Source organism: Archocentrus centrarchus, chromosome 5, assembly GCF_007364275.1.
Source record: "Archocentrus centrarchus isolate MPI-CPG fArcCen1 chromosome 5, fArcCen1, whole genome shotgun sequence".
In the NCBI taxonomy this organism is placed as follows: domain Eukaryota; kingdom Metazoa; phylum Chordata; class Actinopteri; order Cichliformes; family Cichlidae; genus Archocentrus; species Archocentrus centrarchus.
Window position 1 is genome coordinate 32,227,559 of NC_044350.1, and position 15,343 is coordinate 32,242,901.

At 43.3% G+C, this 15,343-nt stretch overlaps 1 protein-coding gene across 1 annotated transcript in view; it reads right to left on the bottom strand.

Annotated features, from left to right (window-relative positions):
* Positions 1–15,343, bottom strand: part of ripor3 (RIPOR family member 3) — a 60,478-nt gene that overhangs the window by 560 nt on the left and 44,575 nt on the right. The window contains 30 exon segments of the mRNA XM_030729727.1: positions 1–2,583; positions 2,679–2,769; positions 2,884–2,967; positions 4,599–4,801; positions 6,739–6,903; positions 7,665–7,688; positions 7,691–7,721; positions 7,724–7,829; positions 8,051–8,119; positions 8,121–8,183; positions 9,115–9,178; positions 9,181–9,240; positions 9,243–9,304; positions 9,393–9,415; positions 9,417–9,472; positions 9,475–9,537; positions 9,625–9,820; positions 9,823–9,891; positions 10,369–10,465; positions 10,769–10,860; positions 10,863–10,910; positions 10,912–10,932; positions 10,934–10,993; positions 10,995–11,013; positions 12,267–12,385; positions 12,388–12,429; positions 12,881–12,963; positions 12,966–13,012; positions 14,533–14,678; positions 14,835–14,960. The exon segment at positions 1–2,583 is cut by the window's left edge and continues 560 nt beyond it. Coding sequence (XP_030585587.1) covers positions 2,483–2,583; positions 2,679–2,769; positions 2,884–2,967; positions 4,599–4,801; positions 6,739–6,903; positions 7,665–7,688; positions 7,691–7,721; positions 7,724–7,829; positions 8,051–8,119; positions 8,121–8,183; positions 9,115–9,178; positions 9,181–9,240; positions 9,243–9,304; positions 9,393–9,415; positions 9,417–9,472; positions 9,475–9,537; positions 9,625–9,820; positions 9,823–9,891; positions 10,369–10,465; positions 10,769–10,860; positions 10,863–10,910; positions 10,912–10,932; positions 10,934–10,993; positions 10,995–11,013; positions 12,267–12,385; positions 12,388–12,429; positions 12,881–12,963; positions 12,966–13,012; positions 14,533–14,678; positions 14,835–14,960 — 2,430 coding nt within the window. The 3' untranslated portion in view covers positions 1–2,482.

Here is a 15,343-nt window from a genome sequence, read left to right on the forward strand (position 1 = left end):
ACCCATCTGCTGATGCTACGACCAGCTCTCAGCTTTGCATTCTTCCTGTGCTTTGAGTTTGAAGTAACTCGTCTCTTCCTGTGTTTCAGTCGGTTAAATATTCAGCTCAGCTCCCCGCAACAGCTCTTTGAATTAAACCTGCTTGCTGTGCTCTGCAGCCACCAACTGATCTTTGCTTCACTCTGCAGGTCTCCTCAGTTCATTCTCTTACTACAATAAATCTGATTCAAATTGAATTTCAGTTTCCATGTCCTGCTGTTGTATCCAGACACACAGGTCGTAAAAAATACTTGTTGAAACCAGAATTTGACACATAGCTGGCTGATCTCAGATAAGTTTCCCTGTTTACTGTTTTAATCCCAGATTTTAAGAACAAAGAATCACAACTGCTAAACTTTAAGTCTTGAATTAGTTTTAATGCTGAGCAGAAAGTTTTCATCGTGCACCGTTGACCCTGCTGACCCCTGAGTATCCTGAGGCAGGATCCTTGTTTCACCAGGCAACCAGGAGCTGCTGTTGAGCTGGAGCGATTATGAGTAACTAGTCAGTCAACTGTCAGATAATTGATTAAAGGTTTGAAAAAACTCCCCGGTATCAGTTTCTCAGACGTGATTATGTGTCAGGCTTTGTTTTTTGATGATATTAAACTATAAAATTGTTGTATTTTCAGGTATTTTATACCCAAAATACCTAAAAGAAATATGACATTCACAACAAACTTTGCAGATAAATTAAGATGGTGAAGATTTTAGCACATAAATGTCAGCATGTTGCCATGTTTAATCCTTCTTATCTTCCTCTGGCCCCCTGTTTATGCTTCCAAAGCTTTCTCAGCACATTTATTTTACTCACTTTCTCTTTTTTCTTCAAAGCAACCACAAAACATTCTGATTTCAGAGATTCTGCTTTTCTGAAAGCACTTGGAAAACTACCAAAAATGGGCAAATAAGCGATGTTCAGACTGTGAGAGTTTTGCAAAGGCAAAACTATTCAGATTTTTGGGGGCGAGGCATTATGTTAAGTTGTGTACAAAGATGACTTTGAAATCCTTTCGTCTTGATTGTCTAAACCCTCTTTTAAAGGTGCAAATGGTGCACCATCTGGTCGTGTGGGAGGGGGCTGAAACAAAGCATGCATAGACTTTCAAACATGGTTAAAGTCGAGCTCTGCTTCTCACTGAACTTTTTCTTTTTTGTGTGTAGGTTTTGTTTTAGAGAGCTGATCTGATTCTGCATCTTTATTATCAAGAAAACATCAGAAACAAAGTGTCCTGAAGCGCTTTCTTCAAACATCTTTTCTTAAAGTTATCGTGGACACAATAAGGCTGAAGAAAAGCCTCATTTTATGCAACAACTTCAGATACTTTGATGATGACAGCATATTTCTTCCCACGACCTCACAGCCAGTCCCTAAATAGCTCGGTCAGTGAGGTCCTAGGTCAGTTTGACCACATCCAAATCTACTTAGCGGCGAGCAAAAGTCTCCTCAAGTCGGGGTCCTTCTCCAACTTCAGTTTATGTGAACGGCCAGCAGAGGGCAGCAGCGGCCTCTGCTTCTGTGACGGCGCAAAGGCAACAAACTGAACGTTTTCCTTCAGAAAAAATTAGAATAAACTTCTATTTTGTCAAAGAAAAGGAGGATAAAAGAAAATTTGGTAACATTGATAGCATTCCTATTTGCAGTTAAAACAAAAACAAAAAAAAAAAACATGGAAATTTGAGGGAAAAATCATGTTTCTCCTATGATAATGAAAACAATATGACCACCATATAATCGCATAATCTGTTCATGTTTTACAACATTTGTCTATATATGCAAAGGTCTCATAGTCTCATTTTTTTTTTCCAATTAAGCCTTAAAAAAATTTAAATTTAGTTCAAGACTGAACTCTCAGGCAGGAGAGGCACAGTTTGGAGCTGTTAATGTGGATTTTGTTAATTCGTAGGGGTTTAATATTCATGTGATATTTGAAAATTGTAGCCAATTTTTGCTCTAAACCACACACTTGCAGGATTATGTAAAATCATATCATATTTTTATCCTTCATTTCCCAATAAGACAGTCACATGGTTGATGAAATCAACTCCCGACATTAGAAAAAAGTCAGAATATAGCTGCACAGACATCGTATCAGGTTAAATAATTAAATGTAACTGAAAACAAAACGTCCTCTTTAAACAAAACTCTACAAATCTAACAAAAATAAATTCGAGTTCTGAGTAAAACAATACAGGAGGAGAAAAGTCAGTGACATCAGCGAGCGAACGATCCATCCAGGGAAAGCTGAAGCCTCCATCATAAGATCTTCCTCCGCACGTGTTTCTCCGATACCACAGATTCTTAAGGAAAAGTTAAGTTTTCCCAGGAGGTAAGGTGTCCTGGCAGGTTCATAAACCTGATCCAGTTTAAATGTAGGCTTGGTTTTAGTCTCTTTTTAGCATCACTGCAACATCTGCACCTGCTTATGATCCTGATCTGTTTCCTATAAAATAGTAATCTCAGTCTCTTGGTTCTGGTAAGCCTCCTCCTGCATCTCAGTGTCCAGCTGGTCCATCCTCTGGTAGGCCTGGTATCCCTTTTTACCTGCAGACAGGAAGGAAGAAAAAAGTGTAAAAAAAAAAGTAATAAAATATATAAAAGAGAATAACCTTGTAAATAAAAAGGGATAATGCTTGTACCAAAGGAGAGGACAGTTTCTCTGGCAGCACTTCGAAGATCTTCATCTGTTGATCTCCATAAATCTGCTATGTGGTCCACGCTCTCTGTGGCCTGACAGAAGAAGAAGAAAAAAAAACATTTATGCCAGCTGAGAAAACGCCAGAAAGTTCTGAAAACTGGACTTCTGAGTTCTGCTGTGACTGCTCAGAGCTGCACTCTGCTTACCCTGAGGCATTTGAGAGCCAGACAGGAACCCTGCTGGATTTTAATATCAGTGCTTTTCAGGCTTTCTGTGTAGTAAAGCACCGCCTGAAGAAGAAAGTACACACACACACACACACACACACACACACACCACACGAAGAGAGAGAGAGAGAGAGAGAGAGAGAGAGAGAGAGAGAGGGAGGAGGAGAGAGAGATAGAGAGAGGAGAGAGAGAGAGAGAGAGAGAGAGAGAGGTGTTAGATTCTGGAGAGAGAAGGACGGAGAGCCCCATGAGGAGGGAGAAGAGAGAGACATGAGAAGAGAAAGAGGATGTAGCATTCTAATGTGGAACCTACATGTATTATAAAATGGATTAGCCACTGACCTCTTTTTTCCATCCATCCATCCATCCTCCCTTCCACTTATCCAATCAGGGTTGGGGGGGGGGGGGGGTAACACAGAGAATCACCAATTAACCTAACCCCACTAATTGCATATCTTTGTTGTGGGAGGAAGCAGAGTGCCCGGAAAGAACCCACACAGACACGGAGAGAACATCCACACAGAAAGACCCGGCCCAAGGTGGCTTTGGTGATCAGTTCAACTGTCAGTCAAAGCAGCCACACCCTGACTTTAAGCCTAACTTTAAGCTTAATGGAAAAATAACAGTCCTTATGAAAGAGGGAACTATTGATAGAGTCCAAAACATTATTGTCTCCCAGACTGTAAGCATGCTTTGTAATGTCAGATATTTTAAGATGGTACATTTTAACTATGGGGACTGACTCACTTTTGGAACAAGCCTCAAGCGTCCGTGAGAGGAAGTGCAATATGGCTCAAAGGTTTCTGCACAAACTGCTGATATAATAATAGTAAGTACAACAAACTGAGGTTAATGCAATGCTAGTGAAAGGGATAGCTCTGTGATAGATAGGGTGTACCCCGCCTCTCGCCCTATGAGCTGGGACAGGCTCCAGCCTCCCCCTCCCCATGACCCTGAACTGGATAAGAGGAAGGAAACTGATGGATGGACAGTAAAAGGGAAGGTCATTTGTTTTATTGGTATTCATGCTAGTCATAAACCAATGTTCTGGACCCCATCTGCCACACATTTTAATGGCCACGTGCCAGAGGAAGTGTTTTTGCTTCGTTCTGCTCCACGTTCAGCCCCATCCAAAGCCAGCATGTTTTCATAGATATGCATCAGTATGGACTTCAATCATATTAGATTCAGTTTGCTATGTTGGTCTCTGGTGACTGATTAAGAAAATGTTATCCTCTCCTCTATGGAAATGAGGTCAGACTGAAGATGGTGTCGAAGTAACATACAGGAACTTCACCTCCTCCTTATCTGTGTTTTCCTTACAGTCCAAAGCCATGCATTAATCAGACATTATCAAAAAGTGATGGTGGTTTTATTGTGTCATTTCTGTGAGTAACAATCCTAAAACACAACAATGATGGCCTTATTTAAATTTGAAGGTAGATCTTAAAATCCTTCCCCAATAATAAGACCTGGATTTATTCTACACGTTGTAAAGTACAATCATCAAAGCTGGAGTTTCTAAAAGATGGTGGCAGTGGGAAAGCACTGGTGACCAATCAGCGATTTAAGTGCACGAAGCCCCACCTCAAACAATCTCCTCAGAACTCATCAGCCTGGGTTCCCTCCAGTGGGAATGGACACAGAATTCCTCAAAATGTTCTCTGCAAATGCAGCTCTTTGGTCTGATTTACCTTGGTCCTGAAGGCCTTGCACCCGGCCGCTCTGCAGATGCAGTTGGCAGCAGCTTTGCAGACTTTGTGGTTGGAGTCGATCTGCAGGGAGGCAAGAGTCTGCAGGGTGCATCCCAGTGGAAGGAGCTCTGTGATCCTCCGGCCCCTCAGCTTATTTAAAGCTCGCCGCCGCTTGGGGCTCCTCAGGGCCAAGAGGATGTACTCTGAAAAGCACCAGTGAATAATAATTAATTGCACAATAATGAATAACACACCACCTTTGCAATTTCTTGAGCTGAGTAAGGAGGCTCACAACCATTTAGCAACTTTCATTCAAATTGCATGACCTTCATGGCACACATTCATGTTTCCTCATCATCTCTGTTCATATTCTTACACATATTTTTGCACATACCATCATTAGGGGAACAGAATTACGGCTGTGCAGCCCACTAATATATTTTTATTACATTCTAGTGCATTATGTAACAGTTTTACAGCACAACAGAGTAAATTATGTTTTATCTAATCTCTCTGGAGCTCTTTGTCTTGCTGGGACTGTTAACTCCACCCGCCTTGAGATTTATTTTAGGAGTTATTTGTCCCCAAATGAACTGAGTGTAGAAACGCTGTTGTTGTTTTTGATGCGTTATGCAAACCAAATGTAGTTTTGGAGTCAATAAACAGAAGACATCTGCATACTGTAGCCCAATCAGGGAGACTGAACGAGGGGAGGTGAAGAATGGAAAGAGACAAAGGGAAGAAAAATTTGTGTGCGCTCACGTTTAGACAGCAGGATGAATTGTGTGTTTGTTCTTGAATTTTATTGAGCCTTTACTGCAAGCTGTGTCCCCTCGAACTACACACGAGTGCTACTTCAAAACTTTGAGAGGACCATCATGGCCATCCTGCATTTCCAGGCTCCTTACCCTATTCATTGACAAATAGACCTCATTTTGACCCTAAAACCGAATCCTTAAACCTCAAACAATCCATGAAGCTCTAGAGTGGAAAATAGCCAAGATGTCCTCACTATCCAAGAAATGTCCACACACGATCTAAAACCCAAAGTATTTCTCATAAAGAGACATTTAAGGGAGTACACCCTGTTTGTTTGGGGTGACTCTCTGACTGTATAGTTAACAGATGTTCCAGATGCCTTCAGTAAGCTGGAATCGCTGCAGTGTTTGGATCCTACAGCTCAGAACTATGAAACAATACCATTCCTCATATCTCCAAACACAATCTTTGGAGATGCCTCTGATCTGTAACACCAGCTGTGAAGTCTCAAATATGAGAATATTAAGATGGATTTAGATGAAAATAAAGGTTTCATGTTGAATGTCCTGTGGTGGTCTGGGAGCTCGAAGAGATGGTTTTACATTTTTGATTGATTGTTAAAAAAAAGCTGATTAGCCCCTGAACTCAAAACTGAAGACTGTCACCATTTTTTTATTATCATTTAAGCTACTTAAGCACCACGAGCCTGGGGGGGCGGGGGGGGGGGGGGGGGGGGGGGGGGGGGGCAAGGTGTCCCAGGCCAGCTGAGAGATATAATCTCTGCAGCATGCCCTAGGTCTGCCCCAGGGCCTCCTCCCAGCAAGACATGCCCGGAACACCTCACCCAAGAGGCACCCAAGGAGGCATCCTAATCAGATGCCCGAGCCACCTCACTGGCTCCTTGATGTGGAGGAGCAGCGGCTCTACTCTGAGCTCCTCCCGAATGGCTGCACTCCTCACCCTATCTCTAAGGGAGAGGCCAGCCAGCCTTTGGAGGAAGCTCATTTCTGTTGCTTGTATTCGCAATCTTAGTCTTTCGGTCAATACCCAACGCTTGTGACCATAGGTGAGGGTAGGAACAACAGACCGGTGCAGAAGTGGCACTGATCTGTCTGTCAATCTCCCACTTCCTTCTCTGGTCACTCGTGCACAAGAACTCGAGACCTTAAACTCCTCCACCTGGGGCAGCAACTCGTGCCTGAGCAGGAGTGGGCACTTCACCCTTTTCTGGCTGAGGACCATGGCCTCAGACTCTGAGGCTACCAAGGTTGAAGCCTTCCTCTGATTGGCTACGCCTAGAAAACTTTTTTTAATGACTAATAAAGTTAAGGTAGACAAAAGTAATATAACATATTGTTTACTGACAGATCTATAAATATACCTTCTTTGGAGAGGCGGGAGATGTTCTCTCCAAGCTCCTGGAAGTTCCAACGTTTCAGGTACACTGACAGCTGGAAGAGGGTGACTCTCTCTGGGCTGCACACTGTCTGGGAGCTGGGCACCACCCGGCAGGCCGCCTGGACCTGCTGCAGGAGCTGAGAAAACACTGCAGAGGAGGCAAAACACAGCAAATGAAACCCTGCTTAATATGTCATGCAGAGTTTGAGTGTAGAGATTTACAGTGAACCTGAAACTGTGTCTTTAGTTTGCATTATATTGTTGGGTAAACACACTGAAGATTATCTGAGTTGGAGTTCTCAGTTAAATCTCAGAGAACTTCACTGAGAAAATTTCTGCATGACTGGTTGTTGCTGACTATTATATATCTTTCCTGCTGTTTTACGCATCAGAGGTGACAAACATGAAACAAGACACGAGCAAAGCAGCAACTGTTGTCATCACAGCAGCTGATTCAAGAGTAAGGGTGATCAGCCATCGATGGGCGCATCTCTTTCTTTGAGTCCACACATTTCTTCGTTTTCTTTATGGCACTTTGCTTCGTATTCTGCCAAACGTTGCATAGCTTGTAGCTTTCTAGTGATTCATAACATGCAACAGTAAAACACTAGCTGCCCTTAATCTATGATGACAGCCTTCCCTGCTTTTTATAGCCGCTGGATTAAAGCCAGACTCTGCTGTCTGTCCTGCAGTTCTGACTTCTAGAATAATATGAGACTCTGTGAGACAAATGCCACGCATCCCTGCATAAAGTGGGACACCCGGTCATCCCACTGAGGAGAGTATGTGAATATTCATGTCCTGTTATCTTGTAATTAATGCTCTTAGTCACAGGGGTCACTGTTGAGCAAAAAAGCGGCACAGCCTTGTCTCAGGATTTGTATCTAAGGTGATGAGGTGCTTCCGTACCTTTCTCTGATTGGCCGGGCTGCTGGCCTTCACCTTGTGTGTGTAGCGTTTCTTTAGCGGCTCTGTGTGAAGCTGTCGATGTTGCAACAGAAAGGAGAGCTGCTGTCGTTCACACACTCCTCCCAGAACAACAGGCAAATCCCTCGTTCTCTGGCCTTGGGGAGACTGAAGGTGAATGAGAGGAAAAGCATAAGTGCAATTTATTCAGAGTCACTGAGAACCTGGACAAGCTTCTTATTGAAAATCTGAAAATAATAATGATAATAAAATCTCAGTTATCACTCATTTACTTAGGAACAAAGTGCACTTTGTGGGGAGGCAAACTGAGCGAATGTGTTGTGTACTATTTCATGCATTAACTGTAGATGTCATTCTTAGATTGCAACATTTTCCACTAACTGTCTCGTGCAGAGATGCTGTCATTCTTCTCTAGTAGCAAACAGCTGATTTGTCCAGGACTCAGCTTGGAGAGACATTTCCTCCAGCAGCTCCCTTCTAGACGGGCTGAAGTCGGTCGTGCTTATCATTGAGGGAAACACAGTTCACATTATTTTGATTTGGAAAAGCAAGTTGGAGGTTTTTGAGATAAATGAGACGGTAGGGTTTTGTAATACGGTGTGCAATGGGAGAAAGGAGAAACAGATTACAGACGACTGCTGTTCCCAGCTCTCTCCACTTCTCTGATTGCCCTTTTGGACTTGTGTCAACGTCCTAAATAAGTGGCCTGTTTTCCGTGGCTGCGCATGTTCTGTATAATCTGCAGACCGTGACAGTCTTGTCCTCCCGTCTTCTTCTGTGTCAAGTTAATCCTATTCTCCTGTCTGCTGTGTCACACTTCCTGTTTTATTTTGGTAACGGTCGTCCTCTGTGTCTTTGTAGCGAGGATTACGTCCCCAGCCTCGTTATGCTATGTCTTCAGCTGTCTTCAGGTCCCCACCTGCTCCTCGTCCCTCATCACCACTTGTTTATATATGTCTCAGTCTGCCCTTGTTCTTTGCTGTGTCCCCTCCAGCTGTGTTACCATGTGCTCATTTCCATAGTGAATTGGAGTTTTGGATTCCCTGGCACTGTTTTTGTATTCTTCATTTAGGACTTTTCTTAATCTCTCTTAAATTCAGCATTAAATGCTCACTTTGAGTTTAACTTCAGCCTCCAAATGTTTGCATTTAGGTCTGCAAAATGATCCATTCTCCTCATGGCACCATGTGATAAACACTCACTTATGTCACACGAGAGAAAAACATTCAAACTTGAATTAAAGTAATCTAAACAGTAAGATGTGGAGGATCATGTGTTTCACAGCACTGATGTGACGCACAGTAACAGCTAAGTTACATCTGTATCTGAAGTCTAGTTATAAAAGCATGTAAAGATTCAGAGTCTAAAGAAGTGCTCAGGATGTTTGAGCCATTGTGAATATTTCAGATACTGTGAGCACCAAAAATCAAACCGACACAGGCTGTGAATGTTCTGTACCTGCAGCAGGATGCAACAGATATCCAGGTGAGTCTCAGAGTTTGATCAAGACCCCAGTTCCCAGAGGTCAGAGGGGTGATGACTAGCTCTTCCTCAGAAGTGACTGGCTGCCTTCAGAGAGAAGGCCATGGCTCCTCTGGATGCTCTGCTGGAATGAACTAATTGCTGATGGGAAAGAAGTATGTATATAGATAAGCCTTTTCTCAAGCTAATGCTGAGTGGGAAAGTGAGTTTCTCTGTCTCTTAACTGACCCACTGTCTTTTAGTCTCAGGCCTTCCCAAACAGGAGGCGTCATCGTCTTGCGTTAGGTCATTTGACAAGAAGTCAAAGTGCCCAGGACCTCCTCAACAACCAGAGTCTCCTGTGATGAAGAGCTTCTCAGCATTGACAGGTCATATGGAAAGACACAAACAAAGAGAAAGCTCACTCACAGTGTGTTGATTACAGGTGTTTGTACAGTGTGTGAATAAATACACACAAGTACCTTCAGTATGGTGGCCAAGTGCAGTATCTGGTGATCCAGGGCTCTCAGTCCTTGTCAGAGCAGCTCTGTGTCCTGCTAATAGTTCTCCAGCTCCGCAATAATGGCTCCCAGCCTGAGCGCCTGGGCATGGGCTGGGGCTCCGCTCACACCCAGCCTCCCCGGTGTTGGAGCAGCCTGCTGTGGGCGAGGTTTGGGATGCAGCTGGGGGCCTGAGTAGGTGGTGTTGGCAAAGCTGTGACAGAATATTCCTCACAATCTGTGGCGTGCTGGAAACAAATTAGGAAAAACTGAGTTTAATAAAACTAGACGACCAGATGAAGGAGATAAGAGGTGTCAAGCCGAGGAGGCCACGTGGAGAGTTTTAACAAGCTGTGACAGCGAGAGAAGAAAGAGAGAAGCTGGAAGATGAAACAGAGAATCCAGCAAGAGCTGAAAAAATGGAAACCTGAAACTGCAAACAGGGACATTTCAAAATGTCATATCTTATTGATAAATAAGTATAAGAATAAATACATTTTTTCACATCAAAGAAAAATATGCAGCCACGCACTAGATGGACTCAGTTATTAGTTTTATGGCTCCCAAATGAGTGAAAACCAGGAACTAGGCCAACAACCCTCCCTTAAATATACATTAACTCCAGAACAATTAGGAAGCAAATGTGGTCAAATTGCATCGAGGACAAAGTACCGTTAAAGTGAGCATCACCAAAACATCTGAATGACCGAGTCCGGGCTCTTTACCTGTCCATTAACTGTCTCCTTACTCGGGGCTGCGCTGTGGGTCTCAGGGCCTGCTTCTCCGGATGTGCTCTTCCTCAGGATGTCTGGAGTGCTGGACCTGGATTTAAAGATAGAAATGTTATTATTCCCATTCAGGTCATGTTAGTATGTTTGGACCTCTTGCACTGATCAGTTTTCAGATTGTCTCTGTACGGTGCAGCCAGGTTGGTCCAGTCATTCCTCCCCTGCTTGATTCTGACTTTCACCTGTGTCTGATGTCCTAAGCAGCCCTCGGTGTACGTGTATCGTCCTCCCTCTCCTGTATTCATGGCCCGTGTTCCTATTATTTTACTTTTTGCAGGACGGCAGCGCTTTGTTTCTAGGCACCACTAAACATTTATTCTCCTGAGTGAATCCTCACCTCTGTAAGGTCAGAAGGGAATCTGTTTTACTTTCTTCTGGTGAAGATGAACTCTTGAAACTCAACTCCCCACTCCTCCTCTCCTCCTCCTCCCACCCTTCTTATCCACCCTCTTCCTCATCTCTTGCTCCTCTGTTGACATTCTCCAGGGAATCTTCCTCTCCGAAGCGACAGCTGAGTCTGACTTCCTCCCGGACTGGTGCCTTGACTCGGGCTGAATGGGTTAGCTGTGTGCCCGTGTGAGACTGCGGAGGGGCATAAGAAAGGAAACACCACCCATCAATTTTATGTGTTAATTAATGTTTGTCTGCGTTACTCTATTGTCCTTTCAGATTATGCAATTGTGCGAACAACTAAGTACACCCCTGCTGCTTCCATAGGAATTCAGAGGGTAAGCAGCAGTCAGGTACTGCTAATCAAATGCACTCATTTATTCATCACCAGCATGTGCGAGCACCTCTATATAAGCAGTTTGCAGGTCTGGAGCACTCGAGTGTGTGTTAACACAAAGCCACATTCTTCCCAGGAGTGGATGTCCCAGAATATTCGCCACAAGGTCAGACCGTGCATGCTCATAGAAAATGCAAGAAACCCACGAGCTGCACCTCAGACTTTACAGGCCTCAGCATGTTAAATGTTAAAGTTCATGACAGTACAAATGGAAAAAATCTAAAAAGTACGGCTTGTTTGGAAGGGTTGCCAGTTGAAGCTTCTCTCTCTAAAAAGAACATGGCAGCACTGCTTAGGTTTGCAAAGTTGGTCGTGCAACAGGACAGCGATCACACCAACAACCCTCTGCAACTGCATGTCTGAAAAGAAAAGTAATCAAGATGTTGCAGAGGCCACCAAAGTCCAGAACTAGGCAGAAATCCTGTGCAGGACCTCAAGAGAGCTGTGCATAAATGAATGCCTTGCAAAGCTCAATGAAATGAAGCAGTGCTGTAAAAGAAGAGTGACGCGAAGCTTTCACAGGACTGCACAGAGTCCTGTGAAAGTTTTCCTTTTCACATGACTGGTCTCACTGCAGTTTGTGTATGACTATGATGCATGCATGATGAATTTCTTCAAAACAATAGTTCCAGTCTGGAGCGGTCCCTTAGATCCCAAGATAAATCTAAATGGCTATGCAGTTAGGTCCATTGCCTCTGTATGCCACCACAGGAGCAAGAGTATTGCATTAATGGTTAGGAATCACAGCCATTTTTATACACAGTCCCCCATTTTCAGAGGCTCAGAAATGATTGGACCTTTTCACTTGAAAGCAGTCATAAATAAAGTAATGATTCTGGCTCATTTCACCATATTCACGCTTACATCTTTATACTTATTACTTGCATCTGCAATAACGGTTTCAGCTGTGATCTCGGACAACAAGCCAAAAAATGCTGATAAATACTGCTTTATATCTGATGAAAATGCAAACACAGTCAAAATTCCTAACACGTATCATCTCTGTAGCCACTGTGCCTCCTCCGTTTTGAAGCCTTCAACATCATACCTCGGGGGCGAATGGCTCTGAGGACTGTGGTTTGATGCGATGGAGGTGTTTGAAGGGTTGGAGAGGTAGTTGAGTAGAGACATTCCTCCTCTGTTGGAACGACTCTTTGGGCACCAGAGATGGGAGGAGAACCTTCCTGATCCTGCAGCTCACGCACCATTGACTGAAGGAGAGGCAACAGGAGGAAGTCACAAATGAATCATATCATTTAAAAGCAACAACAGCAACACTTGTTTCATTTCAAGCTTTCATTTCAGCACACTGAGAACATTTTCAATCTTCTGCGTGTGCTGTAAATTTGAGTTCTCTATATAAATATGTAATATTTACACAGTGCTTCAGCAAAAACAGCAGCTCACTATCACACCAATAAAGCGCCAATAAAGAATACCTGATCGTGAATAGTCCATTTGCATTAGACATTGCAAGACCACAATAAATAGGCTTACCAATATAACAAACAGCCAATAAAAACACACCTGCTCCAAAAGATTAATTCTAACATGAGAATAAGATAGTTGATGCAATCCTGCTACCAGTACCATGTGCTTTGCATCATCCCTGAGTGCCTGCAGGCGTGTGTGTTGTGGGTGTGTGTGTGCATGCACATTTACTTACAATAAAGTATATTTCTCTGTGAAGGAGGGGGTGCTCGGTGCCGTCCAGCTGTAAACTGAACTCTTTCTGCTGGACACGACTGCTTGTTGGCGGGCAGCGGCCTCAGCTTCTCAGTGCTGTCAAATGGACTGCAGGTGTTAACACACAGAAACTTAGACACTGCACAACAAATATACAGCGTATATGAATGCATTACATGAATAAGTACTGCTCTAATCTATTTGGTGATAAATTGATGATGATTATTAGCCATCAGTTTACTTTCAGACTTTTGCAAAGCTTTATGCTTTTGTGGTCGTTTCTATTACTTTCCCCACTCAGCACTCAGCTTTGTGAAAACCTTTGAATTGCTGCAACTTTTAAGTTGCAGAATCCCAGTGGTGTAATTCCCATGGCTTGTTTTATTTAGAGAAAATAATTATTAGTGGGCATCTTCATCTGAAGTGTGGGCTGGGCCCCAGAAATTTGGGGAGTGGATGACCAGACAGCAACCATCAGCAAACCCTGCTTGATAAAATATCATTTTCTGGGTCTGAGCTTTGAGCAAATGAATTTCCATCTTTTTCCATCTTGTTGTATTTGCTGAACCCATTTTGCCACATTAGGTACATTTCCTACTCATGTAACTCATTTATTAGCTTAACAGAAGTGTGTATTGGGTATGTGTGTGTGTGTGTGTGTGTGTGTGTGTGTGTGTGTGTGTATGGCCACAGCAGCCTTTTGTTTAGCTTTGTGTGTGTGAGTCTGGCAGCCTTGTGCATGTTTGTGGGATTTTTCCATCTTCCGGGGGAGATCTCTGAAACGTCTCCTCGGGGAGAATCTCTGAAACGTCCTCCACCTGGCCTCTCTAAAGCCTGAAATATGATCTGTCACGGCGCAAGGGCACAGCAGAGTGTGTGTCCGTGTGTGTTACCGATGTGCGTGTTAGTGTCAGTAATATGTTCCCTCTGTATTCAATCAGCTGCTCAGCAACAGCTGGCTCAGGTTAGAGGTGCAGTGAAGACAGAGGCAGAGAATGGAGAAAATAACAGATTCTGAATCTGTAACATTTGTTGTTGTTTGCTTTGTTACATTTGATGCTTGGTCTTGTTTTACATCCGTGTACATCTGGTAAAGTAATTCTTTAAAAAATAAACAGTTTCAAATTAAAAAGAAAGAAAGACATTACAGTGGGCGAGAGAATAATGGGAGAAAGATGATTTGTTTTCCAGTAGTAAAATCTGTCATCTCTTCATTCCACCTTTTCCTGGAATGAGAGGAATGTTTCTGATGGTGGCGTGGGCCGGCTGCTCTTGTCATTCATGCGGCTCATATAATATGATCTCTACACCGGCAGCAGGACACAAAGAAGGGCCGCAACTGTGAGGTCAAGACAAAACTTCAGATAAAACTTTCACACATTTTACACTACAGATGTAATTTTCTTACACAGCTGCCCACACCTATTCCGTCATCCTGTCATCCAATTATTCTGCTTTCATTTTTGAGAGTTTTGGTCCTTCCCATTTCACCTCCCCTTAAATCCCAGCAAAGGAAACGCCTCCATGTCGGGGTTTTTGTTGTCACCGCCTCATCAGTTAGTTACATGTCAGATCTTTGTCTCATTTTCGTGTGTGTGTGTGTGTGTGTGTGAAGTCTGGGTTCGTACTTCCAGGTAACTTCCAGCTGCAGTTTGATGGTTCCCAACTCTGTGATGTCCACCAACATCACCCGAGGCCTTGCCACAAAGAAGTCTGCGCTTGCACACGTTACCATGCCAACCAGCAGCCAGCCCAAACCCTTTGCTTCCGTCACCTGAGAGAAGAGATGCCATTGGTTAAAAACATACACAGAAAATTATTTATTTTTTTTACACAAACAATGAAACAGAAAACATTTAGTGTGGAAGGAAAATACAGCAGAAAATAAATGTATGAAGACGACTGCACACCTGTAGACACGCCCTCTTACCTTGATCTCAAAGTTGTGGTGTATGTGCGGGAGGAAGACCATCTCCTCTTCATCCCAGGACTGAGTGTCATCTGATTCGATCCTCCCTCTGATTTTCCATCGCTGGCGGCCCAGTCGAACCAACACCTGTCAGTGTGACATCATTAAGACATGATGTCATCATCCAGAAACCATAAGACACAGAGCAAGTCCAACAGTCCAGTTACACTGTTTAGTTTTTGACATTGCAGGTAGTTCTGCTTTCATTTGTGGAGATTGATGATAAATTTCTCGCTGTATATTTAACTTCTTTTTAAAAAAAAAAAAAAAAACCTAGAAAACTAGCGTGATGTCAAAGTTTAGGAGCACAGCAGTCACCATCAAGCAGCATCAAAGAGAAGGTTTCTGAATTTTTGCTTTAATATAACAAATCTGCTACAGTAACCAAAAAAAGCATCTCTTTGATGCCATCTGTTAAAATGTGGGAGTGAAGGATTTCATATTACAGCTGCAGCTATACCCAGGCCGGT